Raw genomic sequence first — 14,870 nt, forward strand, 5'->3', positions numbered from 1 at the left:
GGTGAGAGAGGGATGGATGCATATATACCCATTGGCTAATCTGCAAGCATTCTTGTGTGCACTTTGCACAACTAGACTCCTTTTCTCTGCAAAATACATGAAGATGCCACCTTTCCTGTTCTCTGGGTTGAGGATATTGTCTTAATATTTTGGTTATAACAAATTACATTAAAAACCTGAAGCAGTGTTCAGTACAATATTAATTGCTTGTAGTTGTAACAGACAATTAATGACTTGTTTTTCTGACCCCCCCCCCCCCCCGCAAGGCTGCCACATAATAGCATTGTTGGTTGTTAGGGAATATGTGCACTCGCTCTCTCTCTCTTTTTTTAAGAGAAAGGGGTATACATTTGAACCCTGGGGGCTTTTAAAATCTTACTTGCCAATATGCTCATCTCGTAGAAGATCTTAGAACAGTGCACTTCCCCTAGGGCATAGCTAGTCAATGGCCCTGCTTCTGTTGTGTAATTGTTTCAGCTATAGTTCTTCCCCAGATCTTCTTATCTCTGCTTCCCTTATTCCCTTTGTGTTGATTGCTTTGAGCTCTTTAATTTAATAGAGAACAGGGCACTGAATGTGATGTGTACATAGCATGTAGCAAAACAGCTCTCTGGTTCTTTTGTATCAGATGCGTTTGATACGGCAGATACTCTTAACTAATGGTTAGCTTAAAACAATTTTTTTCTGAATTAAAAAGTCCTAGAAAAAAATATGGTAGAAAGCTTTGTAGTGTGTCTTGTTCTTTTCTGTCTCTGCCCCCTCACTTCCAGAATTCAGCCTTGGCTATTGGTGTGACCTAGTGCTTGTGTGCAGCTTTCTGGGTTGTGGCCATTATTACACACACTTTTGATTGCCAAGATTTATTATCAATAGTATTTTTACTGTCCTTCTGTAGTGTGGATGTTTTGTTGGCCAGTTCACCAGATATGTGTGCTTGGGCACAACTCAACAACCAGGGCCTTATATAGAGAGGTAATGCTTGTTGGGTTTGCCCACTTGACATGCTGCATACAAATCTGTGGGTCATGTTTTTTAGCCTTAATTTGTTTGCACCATTGCATCTAGTATTGCTGCCTATGGTTCATCTTTTCTGTGTGTTTATATTTTTAGTTTTAAAGAGGACTGTAAAAGTGTTAGATGGTAGTAGGTTTTGATGAGCAGCCACCTAATGGCACAGTGGGGAAATAACTTGCCCAGCGAGGAAGAGGTTGCCGGTTCGAATCCACGTTGGTATGTTTCCCAGACTATGGGAAACACCTATATTGGGCAGCAGTGATATAGGAAGATGCTGAAAGGCATCATCTCATACTGTGTGGGAGATGGCAGTCGTAAAAACCTTCCTGTATTCCACCAAAGACAACCACAGAGCTCTGTGCTCACCACAAGTCGACACTGACTTGATGGCGCTACTTTATGTTAGTTTGTGATGAGATTGCAGGTATGTGACAGAAGCATTCAAGAAAATACTTTTATTTCCCCCAGAAAGTTGTAGAATATGCCATCTTGCAAGCGTGTTTTTAAGAATAGCAAGAGAGTGGAGGTTAGCCAATTTCCAGGAGGCTGAGCTTGTACGGATCAACTAGCTACCCTTTCCTGTCAATGAATATGTGGCTGTGGGTGCGGAAGTGGGAGGGCACACTTGGGAAAAATATGTGGATGACTGCCGAGTTAATTGTGTATTACTGAGGTTAATTTCATGCAGAACCAGAAAATCTAGGTGTAATTCAGTCGACCCAGATTTCTGTTGTGGTATTATCCTCAGGGGTGAGGTAGCCTTTGGATGCGTGAGCTTGGTCAGTGCACTGACATGACCAGTAGGATGTATTTGGGTTACACCTAGCACTTGTGAAGACCGCAGACTGTATTCTCAGCCTCCAGCTATAGAAATGAGTGCTTGCACCAGGGTCTGGCCCCTTGAATGTTCATGGAAAGGAAGAATGAATTACAGACAAGCCGTGATATGCTTGGTATTCTGTGTCTCCTCTCAAGGGTCCTAAGGTCCCAAATAGGAGTCCTCTGATTGTGAGTGGCATGGAAAGCTAGACGGGTCCAGCTTTCTGTACAGCGCAGACAGCAGTGGTCCCTCTAATTTTTTTTCATCTCTGTGCAGAATGAGTTTTGTTCTGGGTGGCAGTATCAAGGCAGTGTGCATCCATGTGCATTCAGGGTGGAGTCGTCCTGATTCAACCTGAGTGGGATCTAAAATGAACTGAGTGGACATCCAAAAACTTGTGAGTGCGTGCATGTGCGCATGCCTTAATGGCAGACTGGTTGCCTCTTTGCTGCTTTTCCTTGGGTTTCTGTTGTGTCTTCTCTGCCCTTCTGCAGGTGGTGGAGACTTTTAGCATGCAAGGTGTTGTACCATGAAGGGCGGGGCTGGGTGGGTGGTGGGACTTGGCGGTCAGAACTTCTGTATTGCTCTTGTAGAAGCAGTTTGAAGAGTGGTCCATGTGTGGTGCTTGGTCTGAACTTTGATCCTCTTAAACCAATCAAAATGGGCTTTGAAAATTAATTGCAAGAAGCTCCCAGAGAAGGAGACGATGGTGCCAATATTTCTTTTTTACACCTTGGGTCTTTTTTGGAGCCTCTAAGGTCTGGAAAGCTGCCCTTTCCTTTATTTGCAGGTAACTTTAATTCAAGGAAGGGGTGGTTCTTGATTTGGTCAGGCCCTTGTGTTAACTTATGGCGGGATATACGTTTTGCTTCTTAAAATGGCTTTGTAGTAGGTCTGTCACTCAATTAAAGATACCTTAGTTGACTGCATGTCATTTAAAAATCTGCATAAAATTGCATATGAATAAACTAATAGTTTTTACAGGACAGAAGCATTCTTTCTTTGTTTTTAGATGTTTTCGCATTGTAGCAGGCACTTTCTCCTGTGTGAGAGTGGAGAGGGAATGTCTCTGCTAAGATGGAGACTGCCAGCCATGGTCTAAATGTCCTGCCCAATTAATTGGGGGGCACCTTCTTAATAAAAAGGGTTTTAATCAATTAACCTACTGATTAGTGAATATTACAGGGTGTGTGTGGGTTTCTCCCTAAGCATGAAATGAAGGGCAAGTAGCAAATCTAGAAACCTTGCTTATCGTCTTGCCAGCTGCAGCTCCTGTGCATGAGATACAGGTGGGTGAGTACATACCTTGGGAGAAATGTGTAATGTGATGTGCACCCTGCTCAGCAAAGGGGAGGAGGAGGAGAGCTGGTCTGGTGGCAGCAAGCATGACTTGTCCCCTTTTCTAAGCAGGGTCCACCCTGGTTGCATATGAATGGGAGACTTGATGTGTGAGCAGCACTGGAAGATATTCCCCTCAGGGGATGGAGCCGCTCTGGGAAGTTTCCTCCCTGGCAGCATCTCCAAGATAGGGCTGAAAGAGATTATTTTACATTTACATTTTACATTTCATGCCTGCAAGCTTGGAAAAGTCGCTGACAATCTAGACCAAGGTTCTGACTTTATATAAGGCAGTTTCCTATGTTTCTATGATGTGGGTGGTGAACTCTAAAATGTTATCAGCGTTAACATGGTGATCACACTATTTAAAATTCAGAAACTATTGTGATATAAGTTCAAGGTGCTGTTAGGGTTTCTCCTTTGGTGGGCCTCAAGAGGCTACTCTCTTCAAATAGCAGCTTCCTTATATAGAGGGGAAAAGGTTTCACCCTGTTGAGTTACTATATATCATTGTTTATTGGTCTGCACAGCAAAAAATTAGTTCTTTTCTGCTTGAAAAATAAATTAAAGAAAATGGCTTATTTGCAAAAGCAGCCGCCAAGTTATTCAAAGAATGCTTATTGTGCAGTCTGGTGTATGTCTGCTTGGACAGAAGTCCCCCCTAAATACAATGGGACATCTTCCAAGACAAATGCTTAGGATTTAAGCCTTAATTGATAACACTGTGAGCAGTTATGGAGACATTTAAACTTCATTTTTATAGTCTGATGATAAGTTTTTTTGTGTATTAAGATTGACATTTAATTGTAGGCCCTGTAGTTAGTTTGTTTTTATTTATATTTATCTACCACACTTGATCCTAAGACCCCAGGGTGGCTTGCGGAAAGATAAAAACAATTCAATAAAAACAGAACACATACAGCTAAAAATTTAAAAAGAGCAGAGATGATCTCTTCACCTTTTTCAGGTTTGCAATTTTAATGTTGGCAGTAGAATGAATTATGCCGTGGAAACAAAAGGGTGTTCTGCTTGCGTGCAGAATTTGGATAGTGGACTCAACCCATTTTAAAATCTGTCTGTTTGGAAAAGTAACAATTTCTGGGAGCATAATGGCTCTCTTCTCAATCAGATAGGGCTTTTCTCACTCTTGTTTTTCTTGAGGAACAAATGTCTAGAATGTTGTTTTTGGTGGACTTTGTATCCTTTGGCATGCCACCTGTCCCTTGGACAAGTTCCAATCTTGTTGCAGCTAAAAGATTAAGACTTGGTGGATTATATATCTCTGCTGCTGTGATTATGCTCCAGCCTGCAGTTAAGCGTTGGGGGCTGTTTGGTCTTGTACACATTTATTATTACTGGCCTTTAGTAAGTACAGTGGCAGACACAAAGATAAGAGATTGTCAGACTGCACTGTACTCTGTGGGAAGTACATTGCTTCCAACCTTGTTTAGACCTACACTTCTTTATTTTAAGAACAAGAATGTAAATGATGTTCAGTCCTCTCTTTGTGTTCTTCACAATCCTCAATTTTGAATTACTAATCCGGTGTTCTTTGCGATCCACTTGATAGGCACTAGGGAAGCTAAGCCTGGAGGGTTTCCCCATCTTAAATCCTTTATGGTATATGTCCTTATTGGTCTCATTCTCATCATTCTGCTTGCTGAGATATACTATATGTGTGTTGGAAAATGCCTCAAACTGTTGCTTCCCCAAGATTAGGGATTACTCACTGATGGTACACTTAAACTGATTGTTTTCTGAAATGCCTGCTTTTCCTACAGTAAAGCTTTACAGCTGTTTAATTCTTTTCACACTACCATACTAATACATCCTACTTGTTTGTCCTTTATTTTATTGGGAATGGATTCTTAGAATTCTGTTACATTTCTTCCCTTCAGAAGTCTGTTGTTGTTTCATTGTGTAACTGGAAGGTAACAGTAGAAAATAACTCTGTTGACAATTTCAGGATGGGAGGAATGTAAAACTGGAGTCTTCTCTGTCTATTGATTAATTAATTTAATTTGTAGACCACCCCAAACTTCCTTCTCTGGGCGGTTTTATATGCCCCTGCTATATTTATAACTTTTCAGGTTTGCTGGTGGAGGGAGTTACTGAGCTAGGGGCCTCGGGTTCCAGCTGTAGACCAACCAGTTCTTAACAATACGTTGCACGTATGTCATGCTGTGGTGTCATTGTGCTGTGCAGTGAGAGTGGAGCTTGCCCTTTTCAGAGAATCGGTGAAGTCAGTGAATAGGAATTGTAAAGGGTCAGAAGAAAGTGCACATTGCTCAGATAAAATAAGTGGAAGAATCCCAGAGGTTAAGAAAACATCAAATTCTGCTCCAAGTGAGTTTTACACTCACAACCATAATGAGAACAATATCATACCGGCTTGGTTATGCTTGCTTGCAGATGTTTTGTTTTGGCCGCGGTACCGTTCTCTTGAATGGACGTACGAGGGTTGTTCAGGATTTTTTAAAATTTATTTGAAAAATGTACATAGGATAAACAGTTTTGATTTGAAATTTTAACTGAGTAATGGAAAGTTCTTTGTTGAACCAGTGCGGTTGATATACCTAGTGGAAAATTGGTTGCAAAGTTTACTTCTAGCACAGCTGGTTATGTTTGTGGTGTAGATGATTTAAATTGCAACATAACTCATGGAAAGTGAGCTGGGTGGGGGTGGCTTGGAGCATATAATTCGCAGATGACATGGTAGAGGGAATTCCGATGCTCCGGCCCCCTGAAGAAATGGACGTCCTGTTACTTAAAATGAACAATTAAACACAGTGAGGACAGTGGATCAACTCTTATTGCACAAGCACAGTGTTGTGTGCATGGCTGTCTGTTACTTTGCTGTGAATTTTGAAACTTGTCTCTTCCTGGGTTGCTGCGGTTCTGTTGAAATAGCTGCTGAGGCAAATTATTGGTTTCTGCAGATGTATTGGCAAACTTGGATTAGCCGTCGGTAATTCTCTTTCGAGTTAACTGTAGCAGGATTGCTGGCAGTGCCACCGAACCTCTTGGACTTGGCCACGATGCTGGTGCAGGCTTGTCTTTGGCCTGGTGGCTTCTGGGGGAGGGAGATGGGTGTGGTGGCTTGGAGAACTTGTGTTGCAGCTTGGATAGGACAGCAGAGGGATGCTAAGGCAAGTGTACAGCCTGCCAGGGGAGTGCACGAGCCATGGTCAGGACACAGTTTGGCCTGGACTGGGAGCTTTAAGGAAGAGGAGTGCAGCTCCTTCCTTGCTCTTCACCGCCCCCTGCTGCAGCTACTTGCAGGGGTGGCGCTTGGCCCAAGTATCCCCGTGTGGTTCCGGCATGCACATGGTGCCCGCACATGGGCTATTTGCGTGGTCAGCATAGTGTTGCTGGCTACGCAAATGGCACTGACGCACACGCAGACGCTATCTGCATCCTGGCATCACGTAAGGTGTAGGGAACAATCTGATGTTGCCACTCTGGGTGCTCCACATCCATTTTATGGGCAGAAGCACAGCTACAAAGCAAGCAGTAAACACAAAGTGGCAACAGCAGATGCAGAACAAGATGCATCCATGTGTGTGCACATGGAAAATAGGATATAGGTATCTGTGTGCCTTAGGACTACCATAGGAAAAAACCACAGCTGGGAGGAACCATTTCTACCTAAACTTTGCCTTTTAACATTGTAAAAGTGATCTCTTGGCAGACATAGCAATAGATAGAAGAAAACTTCATTTTGTCCTGCCGGAAAATGGTCATTCCAAGAATTCAGATAGGCAAAGCTTCACACTACTTGGCACATTCAAATCTACCTGAATGCTCTTGATTGGGACGGAATCATGCCTTGGAAAGCTGTACATTGGGATTGTGTGTCTTCTGTATTGTACGGTGTTAACATAATAATTGTGATCTGCCCATCACTTGGCTTGCATTTACATTTATTGGCCTTTTTAAAGTAAGGTCTAATATGAAAGACCTTATTCCCCCCCCCCCATGAGTTTCTTTTTTAAAAATGCAGTCTGTTCACAGGGGTAGGTTCTGGAGTCAGTAGTCCCTGAGGGCCCTATTTGGTGGGGGCAGGGTAGAAGAATGGATCTGCCCCCGAACCTTGCTCTGTTTCTAGGTTTTCCCAGTTTTGTCTCTGTCAGTAGGCAGAATAGCAAAACAAAAACTCGGAATGTTTGCTTCTGAAAGAAGACGACTCCTCTTTGTTTTTCCTGTTTTGCCAAATGATTATTGAATGAGTTTTGCTATATTCAAACAATAGATTAAGTAGATTGTAATGACTCAGATTTCTGATTCTACATTTCTGTAATATGAACAGGCTGTGCAGTAATCCTCTGTGTTTTTAATCTTGTGTTCGCCAGGAGCAGCTGCATATTTTTTTTGGATTGATGCAGAAGCATTTCAAACCAAACTGGCTTAAAATGCCATTTCAGAATAGGGCATAATGTCACAAATTGAACTGAAATGAAGGTCCCCCCCCCCTTCCATCTTTTTATTAACATTAAAAAAAAATAGTTTGAAAGAAAAGAGCTTCAGTGAAAGACGTCTCCTCTGTTTCCATTTTGTAATAATATAAACTGCAGAGAGAGCCAGTCCAAGGGTCCATTTAGCCCATATTCTGTTTGTTATGGTTAGCAGTGCTTGGAATATTGGAGGAACATACAGAATATGTTTTCAGCAGTAACAGGTATCTGTACACACTTGCAAATTAAATTGCCCTTGCATGACATCTTGGCTTTCCTGTGCCTTATTTCCATACATTCTTTTAAAATGCGCTCTCTCTTCTCTCATATATATATATATATATATACACACACACACACACACACACACACACACACACACACACACACACACACAGAGAGGTTTTAAAAAAGGGTTGTGTTACATTGTATGGAAGTGTACTCCTGTTTCTTTAAGCGTATGTTCTTCATTTCGTGCAAGGTTGCCCTAGATGTTGTACTTTATAAATATCAATACTCTTGCTTGCCTCCTGGTGGGAAACTGACAACTTAGAGCAGCAATGATGGTGCCTGCTTTTGTGCCTTTAAAATAAATAAATAAACCTTTCTAAGAACTTGGATCACAGGTCATTCACTGTTAAACTGTTTCACATTTCATGATATTTTGTTTTTGAAATTTTAGTTTTCTATAAAATTCATAATTTCCGATCAGTAAGCAAACCTGCATATAAATTAGTTCTAAAGCCAAGTGTGTTGAGTTATCCCTTTCCATTTCTATTACAGGCGGAACTCACAGGCATCAAGTGGCGTAGGTATAACTTCCAAGGCCATGGAGACTGTGGCCCTATTATCTCAGCCCCTGCTCAAGATGATCCAATTCTTCTGAGCTTCATCCGCTGTCTGCAGGCCAATCTGCTGTGTGTCTGGCGCCGTGATGTCAAACCAGATTGCAAGGAGTTATGGATATTCTGGTGGGGAGATGAACCAAACTTAGTAGATGTGATACATCGTGAATTGCAGAGTGAGTATTTATTCCACCCCCTTTGCTCTTCTCCTTAGAATACTCTGATTCTACAGTTAAAGCTCCTATTCTATTCTAAATAGTCTTCAGAGTTTGTGTATCCAAAGATGTGTAAATTCAACTTGTGCAGTGAAAATATACCTTGTGAGAATGCAATGTGTTACTACTCTATAGGTGAATAAATAGACCTATGAAGTGGTGTGTGTGTGTGTCTTCTAAAAATTATTCTGGTAGGAAATGGCGGTATAATTTACCACTTACCAGGAAAATTACAATGTTAAATTCAGTTTGGTTGGCTATAGAGTCCTGCATTCTTCCAAATATCCCAGAGAAGTGTTCCTGGTATAACTGTCAGCTGAAACAGTTTTGGAGTAGGATAGCAGCATCTGTCTACTCCCATTTCATGGGAGCAGTGTAAATACTTGTTAGCCATGCAGAAGTAACTACATAGGAGAGGGAGGGTGAGTTGTAAAGTGTTAACATACAGAGGGCGAAGGGAAAACCGAATCATGATGTAGAAAACAAATGTGAAATCCATTGGAAATTTCCATGGCTTTGAAGCAGACTATAAGGGTGTCTGTGTCCTCATACCAAAGGTTCTTGTACAAACACTGACTAAAGCCCATAGGGCAGCGGAGAACTAAATGTAATGGTGTTCTCTCGGAGAGATGCTGTTTAAGAATGCAGTACTGCTGTTCACGCAGGGCTGTTCCTTTGGCCCTCTGGCTGTTTTTGAACTACAACTCCCATAATCCCCAGCCACAATAGCCAATACTACTACTGGTACTACAAATATTTATATACTGCGCTTCAAGCAAAGTTCTCAAAGCAGTTTATATAGAAAAACAAATTGTTTGTTATTTCTCTGTGTAAACCGCCCTGAGCCATTTTTGGAAGGGTGGAATAGAAATTGGATTTTAAAAAACCCCCAACATAAATAAGATGGTCCCCTGTCCCCAAAGGGCTCACAGTCTAAAAAGAAGCATAAGGCAGATGCCAGCAACAGCCGCTGGAGGGATTCTGTGCTGGGTTTGGATAGGGCCAGTTGCTCCCCCCCTGCCAAATATAAGGGAATCACCACTTTAAAAGGTGTCTCTTTGCTTAGTTAGCAGGGGTCAACAGCTAACAGTAGTCAGGGACTATGGGAGTTGCAGGCCGCCATCTGCAGGAGGGCTGAAGTTGAGCAGCCCTGACCTAGAGGAATATAAAACTTCCCTTAATTGACTTTAAATTATTTTAAAGTTGAAGATTCCTTTATCTTGTCAGTTGTCTGCTTAATACTTATGGGCTTACCTCTTTTAGGTTTGGAGGTTTAGACTTAATTGTTGGCTTTTCCTACAGTGACTCTTTGCTCAGCGTGCTGTGCACACATGTGCTGTAATATTTGCAGGGAAAGTTAAGATGACGCATTACTCTGTGTTGAACTTAGAAGAGATGGGACTTTATGTAGCTCAGTGGTGGGACATCTGCTTTGCGTGCAGAAGGTCCTGGGTTCAACCCTCGGCATCCCTAGTAGGACTAGGAAAGAACCTTGTCTGAAACCCTGGAGAACTGCTTCCCGTCAGGGTAGACAATACTGAGCGAGTTGGGCCAGTGGTCAGACTCCGTATAAGGCAGCTTCTTGTGTCCCTAGGTTGGCTATTTGTTATTTGTTATTTGTGCAGTCAGAACATCCAAGCAAAAGAGAAGCAGTGCCTGCCATAGTCTAGTGAAACAGACACTGCACTTCATATTGCCTAACTGCTGGTTGCTGTGGCTATGCAAGTTTAGTATGACTGCTGTTTTACCCTGTTCTGTAACATACCAGTGTTGTCCTCCTTGGGTCTTTACAAAATGCATGTCTTCATGAATACCAGATTGTTTACTTGGCAAGGGAACCTGAGAAATCTCAGAACAGGGATGATTTCTGTGTGCCTCTTGGCCTATTTTATGCAGGTAGCAATGCATTCATGTATAATTAAAGAGATGGCTCAGAAGTGCTGCATCAAGCGATTCCATGGATGTTAATTTTTTATGAGGCACCTGTTCAGAGTGGAGGCATGGGTGACATTCCTACTTATCCAGCTAAGCTTTAATAATATGTTTTCTCTTTATGGAATGTAGTTTATTTAATATTTCAAGTGCAGTTTGGGGCTTAAGTGTGTTCAGTGATCATCTTATTGGAAGGAAATTGCAGCTTACGCTATCCTTTGCTGCTGTAAAAGGGTGTCCCCAGCTTATGTGTAATGTTTTAAGTAACAGAATGGTAGTGCTTATGTTTCTGGAGTGAACTGTAAATTGAAAAACGTGTAACATCTGGGGAGTTCAGTTGGTGGTTGTGCGTGTATATGTGTGTTTGTATTTCTATACTTCATATGTTAGAATGTAATCCATCTCAAGAAAATAATTATAGAACCTGTCATGGTTTGGTGTTTAGATAAGATAACACAATCCTTGCTTCAAAGCATGTTTCCTATAAAAGAAAGGGAAGTCTCCAGAAATATATAGAGATTTCTGGAAACATTGAGTGGAAGGTAGGAGAAAAGACATTAACTGGAGGAAACCTGATTGATTTGTTGGGTTGTACTGATAAGGATAATTCCTTGAAAACAGTTTCATAGAGGTGAAAAATTAAATAAATTGGCCAAAGTTGATGTCATTTTGTAGAGAACAATTTTAAATTAGCAATTCAAGCATGTGTAACTCACACCTTGACCATATTTTCAGCCAAGAGTCTGGAATATCTAACTATAATGCAGGGTTCATTGAATGCACTTCCTGCTGAGATTATAGCTGCTCCATCCCTGTTGGCTTTTAGGAAGCAACTAAAGACACAGCTCTTCAGCCAAGCTTTTTAGCTGTTGGGTAGTTTTAATGGGTTTTTTAATTTGACTTTTTATGTTTTGTTAAAATTTCTTGGTTTTATTGCTGTAAACAGTCCAGAGACTTTGGTTGTAGACAGTATGCAAATACATTAAATAAATAAAAATAACAAACTATTGCTTAAAATATGGGGAGTAAATAGAAGTAGGTTACACTCGATGTGTGTGACGTATCCTAAATAGTGCACTTAATTAGCAAGTTTTAAAAAACTGAATGAGGGGTGAGCACTGGGTACACTGTAAAATAATTGATGGTGCTTTCATTACTAGAAAAATGCTGTTTTTTAAGAGTAGCCTGTGCAAAGAAAAACCCAAATAATTGCCACAATACTTGCACGGTTTTTCATTAGACCTGCCCCAATGAAAAAATGTCCAATAAGGTGTGCATTGAATTGGTTCCAGTTATTAGACTGATTCTGTGTTCTAAATCGTTTTTGGCAGTATAGCTGTTTTACATTAATGTAAAAGCCACTATTATACATAGGCAGGAATGTAATTTATTATGCAATGTAAGTAAATACCATATTTACTCAAATGCAAGAATGAGTTTTTCTATGTTCGATGTTAGAATTCAACATGGGAGGTTGGTCTTAAATGCAGAGTCGTCTTCCTTTCAGGTAAATAAAGGTTTAATCTGTATTTGTCCTCTGTTCTTAAAGGGAGGTCATCTTAAATTCAAACTTGTCTTCTATTTGGGTAAATACTGTTGTTAGGCATAAGGTTAGCAGAAGTGTTAAGCAGGGATAAAAGTAACAACTTAGGAGAGCCACAAAGGAACAGCAACATTTTGGCAGGAAGACTAGAGGATCGAGTTTGGCTCAGTTGCTTGATATTGGTCAAGTTGTTTCTGTGTCTAAGCCTGATGTGGAAGTTCCTTTGCTTCAGAGGCACAGTACAACTGGCATGATATTTTTTGTTTTCATAGTAGAAGGTAATTGGGTAAGAGAATAGCAAATGGTTCAAAAAATGCCAGATCCTGTCACTGTTTGTAATGGGAATCATTACCATTATTTGACACCGATCATGCAGGTGGTTTGAACTAACCTGCAGCACACAAATTTTCCTGATGTAGTGTTTTCCTGACGTCAGAGCATGCTGGAAGAGTTAGTGAATGTTTTAATGCTAATGAAATGTTAAATGTTGAGTTAATGTTAATATGCAGATGTATGTGCTTCAGGACTGTGACCTGCTTTTCTTTCTGTGAATGATTTACCTTGGCTAGCAAGCAACACTTCAAAATGATTCAGTTTCCTGTGTATTTGCTTTTCTTCCGATTAAAATATGCAGAAGAAAACTAATGAGTGCAAAACTTTGTATGATGAGTGCGTGTAGTTCTCAGGAAAAAATGAGTCACTTCTCCAAAATTGTGCACTGGGCTGAATTAGTATATAACTGCACTGAGTGCAGAAAGGGATGTCCAAAAATGACGATTCCATTACTGACAGATTTTGAACACTTCAGACATGATATATAGTGTATTAAGAATGAACCGTGAAGGGTTCTTTTCCTTGTGACTGGAGCTCATCAGATGTATATAGTTATTGAGGTTGGTTCTTTGTATTTTGGATGGAGCCACCTTCCAGAACATAACAGCGTTAGTATGTGTCCTCCATGACTCCTGTTTATTCTCCTGTGTATTTAACCTGTTGCCTTCCTAGGCTATTCCTCTCTTTCTACATGTGCCGCACTGTACACTACAGTCCTGGAACTGGGGATATGTTACCCTGTGGCAACAGGAAACTAGCCTCACATGTCTTTTTCCTGTCTCTCAAGCATGCTCAGTGCACAACCCATACTGATGAGCTCCAGTCACGGGTGTGGGGTGTGGGGGGGAAGAACCTTTCATGGTAAGTACCTTTCATGGTAAGTCCAATGTTCCTTTCAGTTACTGGCTAACTTTATTGCCATGCACATCTGCAGAACCTTCTGAGGAGTAAGTTCCGTTGAAATCAGTGGGATGGGCTCACCCCAGGGAGTGGGGGAAGTGCCTACCTTGCTCCCACTCCCTGGGACACCCAAGGTAGTTGTCGTTTTTGAAAGAAAGTGGTTGAGCTCAAGCCTATATTGGAAACGCAAACTTGAGTTTGGAAGACCTGTCCCCTAATCTCAGAAGCTTGAAACCACATTGTGAGACAAGGGGCATATATGTTGCACATGCTCAGAAATATTCTTGACCATTGCTGCCCATGTTCCAGACCAAAAGTGCCAGGTGTCCTATCTAGTGTTCCCTCTAAGGTGTGCGCACATGCGTGTGCGCACAAGGACGACTCCACTCTGTATGCACATGTGCGCACACTGCCTTGACTGCCGCCCAGAACAAAACTCATTCTGCACAAATGAGAAAAATTAGAGGGACCACTGGTATTATCCCTTGACCACTGTTAACTCTGCCAAATTATGCAGCATTTAATCCAAGATTTACCTTTTTTGCACCTAAGTTACATTCTAAAGTATTGGCCTTGTAGTACTCCAACATCTGGTTGACATCTTGGGAGTGGAATAAGCTGTTACTCGGTGAAAGTCGTAGCCTCCATGTAGCTTGCTGGGCATTTCCTGGACATCTTATTTCTTTGCCATCTGCAGCACCGTTCCTTGCATTCCATACATGTATATTTAACTTCCTTCCTTCCTCAGGAAATGAGAACAGGGATTTCACAAAGGGTTTTAAAAAAATGTTTTGGTTTTATTGCAGTCTATTAAGAATAAAGTACTTCTAAAACGTATGTGTGTGTGTGTTTACATTCTGTTGAATTTGGACAACATGTCGGCACATCTGGGGGGGAAAGAGATAGCGTCAGCTTTTGGCGTCTCAGTGGTGTTCTGAAGTTTCCATTCATGTCAATTGGGATGGATTAATTTTTAATCAAGGTGACCTAAATCATCAAGGATAAAATGCTGATTTAAAATAAAGTTTCCAACTTTAATCATATATTTACTGAACAAGCATGCATTGTGGTTGCTAATATAATGATGCAATTAAAACATAGCAAATATGCAAAGCTCACTTTTACTGCCAGACCCTTTATTCGTCTGAGCAAGGAGGCGCCTTTTTAAAGTGGTAGTTCTCTTGTATTTAGCAGGGGGAGAGCAACTTTCCCTATCCAGCCCCAGCACAGCATTCCTCCAATGGCTGTTGCTGGTGTTCATCTTACGTTTCTTTCTTTACATTGTGAGCCCTTTTGAGACAGGGAGTCATTATTGTTTAAAAAAACAACCACCACCCAACAAAAATGCATGCTTTCCCAGTTTAAATCCCCACCCAAAGCTGCTAGCTCTGGCAGAGGAAAAATGTACCTACTTGTGGTGGTACCTGTGCCTAAGTGTGTGTGCAGGATAGCTACCAAAATCATACAGATGCACTA

General features: G+C 41.2%; 1 protein-coding gene across 1 annotated transcript in view; it reads left to right on the plus strand.

Moving 5' to 3' along the window:
• The window catches only part of MED13L (mediator complex subunit 13L), a 129,061-nt gene that overhangs the window by 8,522 nt on the left and 105,669 nt on the right, over positions 1 to 14,870 (plus strand). The window contains exon 2 of the mRNA XM_053279918.1: positions 8,410 to 8,647. Coding sequence (XP_053135893.1) covers positions 8,410 to 8,647 — 238 coding nt within the window. The remainder of the gene's footprint in view (positions 1 to 8,409; positions 8,648 to 14,870) is intronic.

The sequence above is a fragment of the Hemicordylus capensis genome, chromosome 15, assembly GCF_027244095.1.
Source record: "Hemicordylus capensis ecotype Gifberg chromosome 15, rHemCap1.1.pri, whole genome shotgun sequence".
NCBI classification, from domain to species: Eukaryota; Metazoa; Chordata; class Lepidosauria; order Squamata; family Cordylidae; genus Hemicordylus; species Hemicordylus capensis.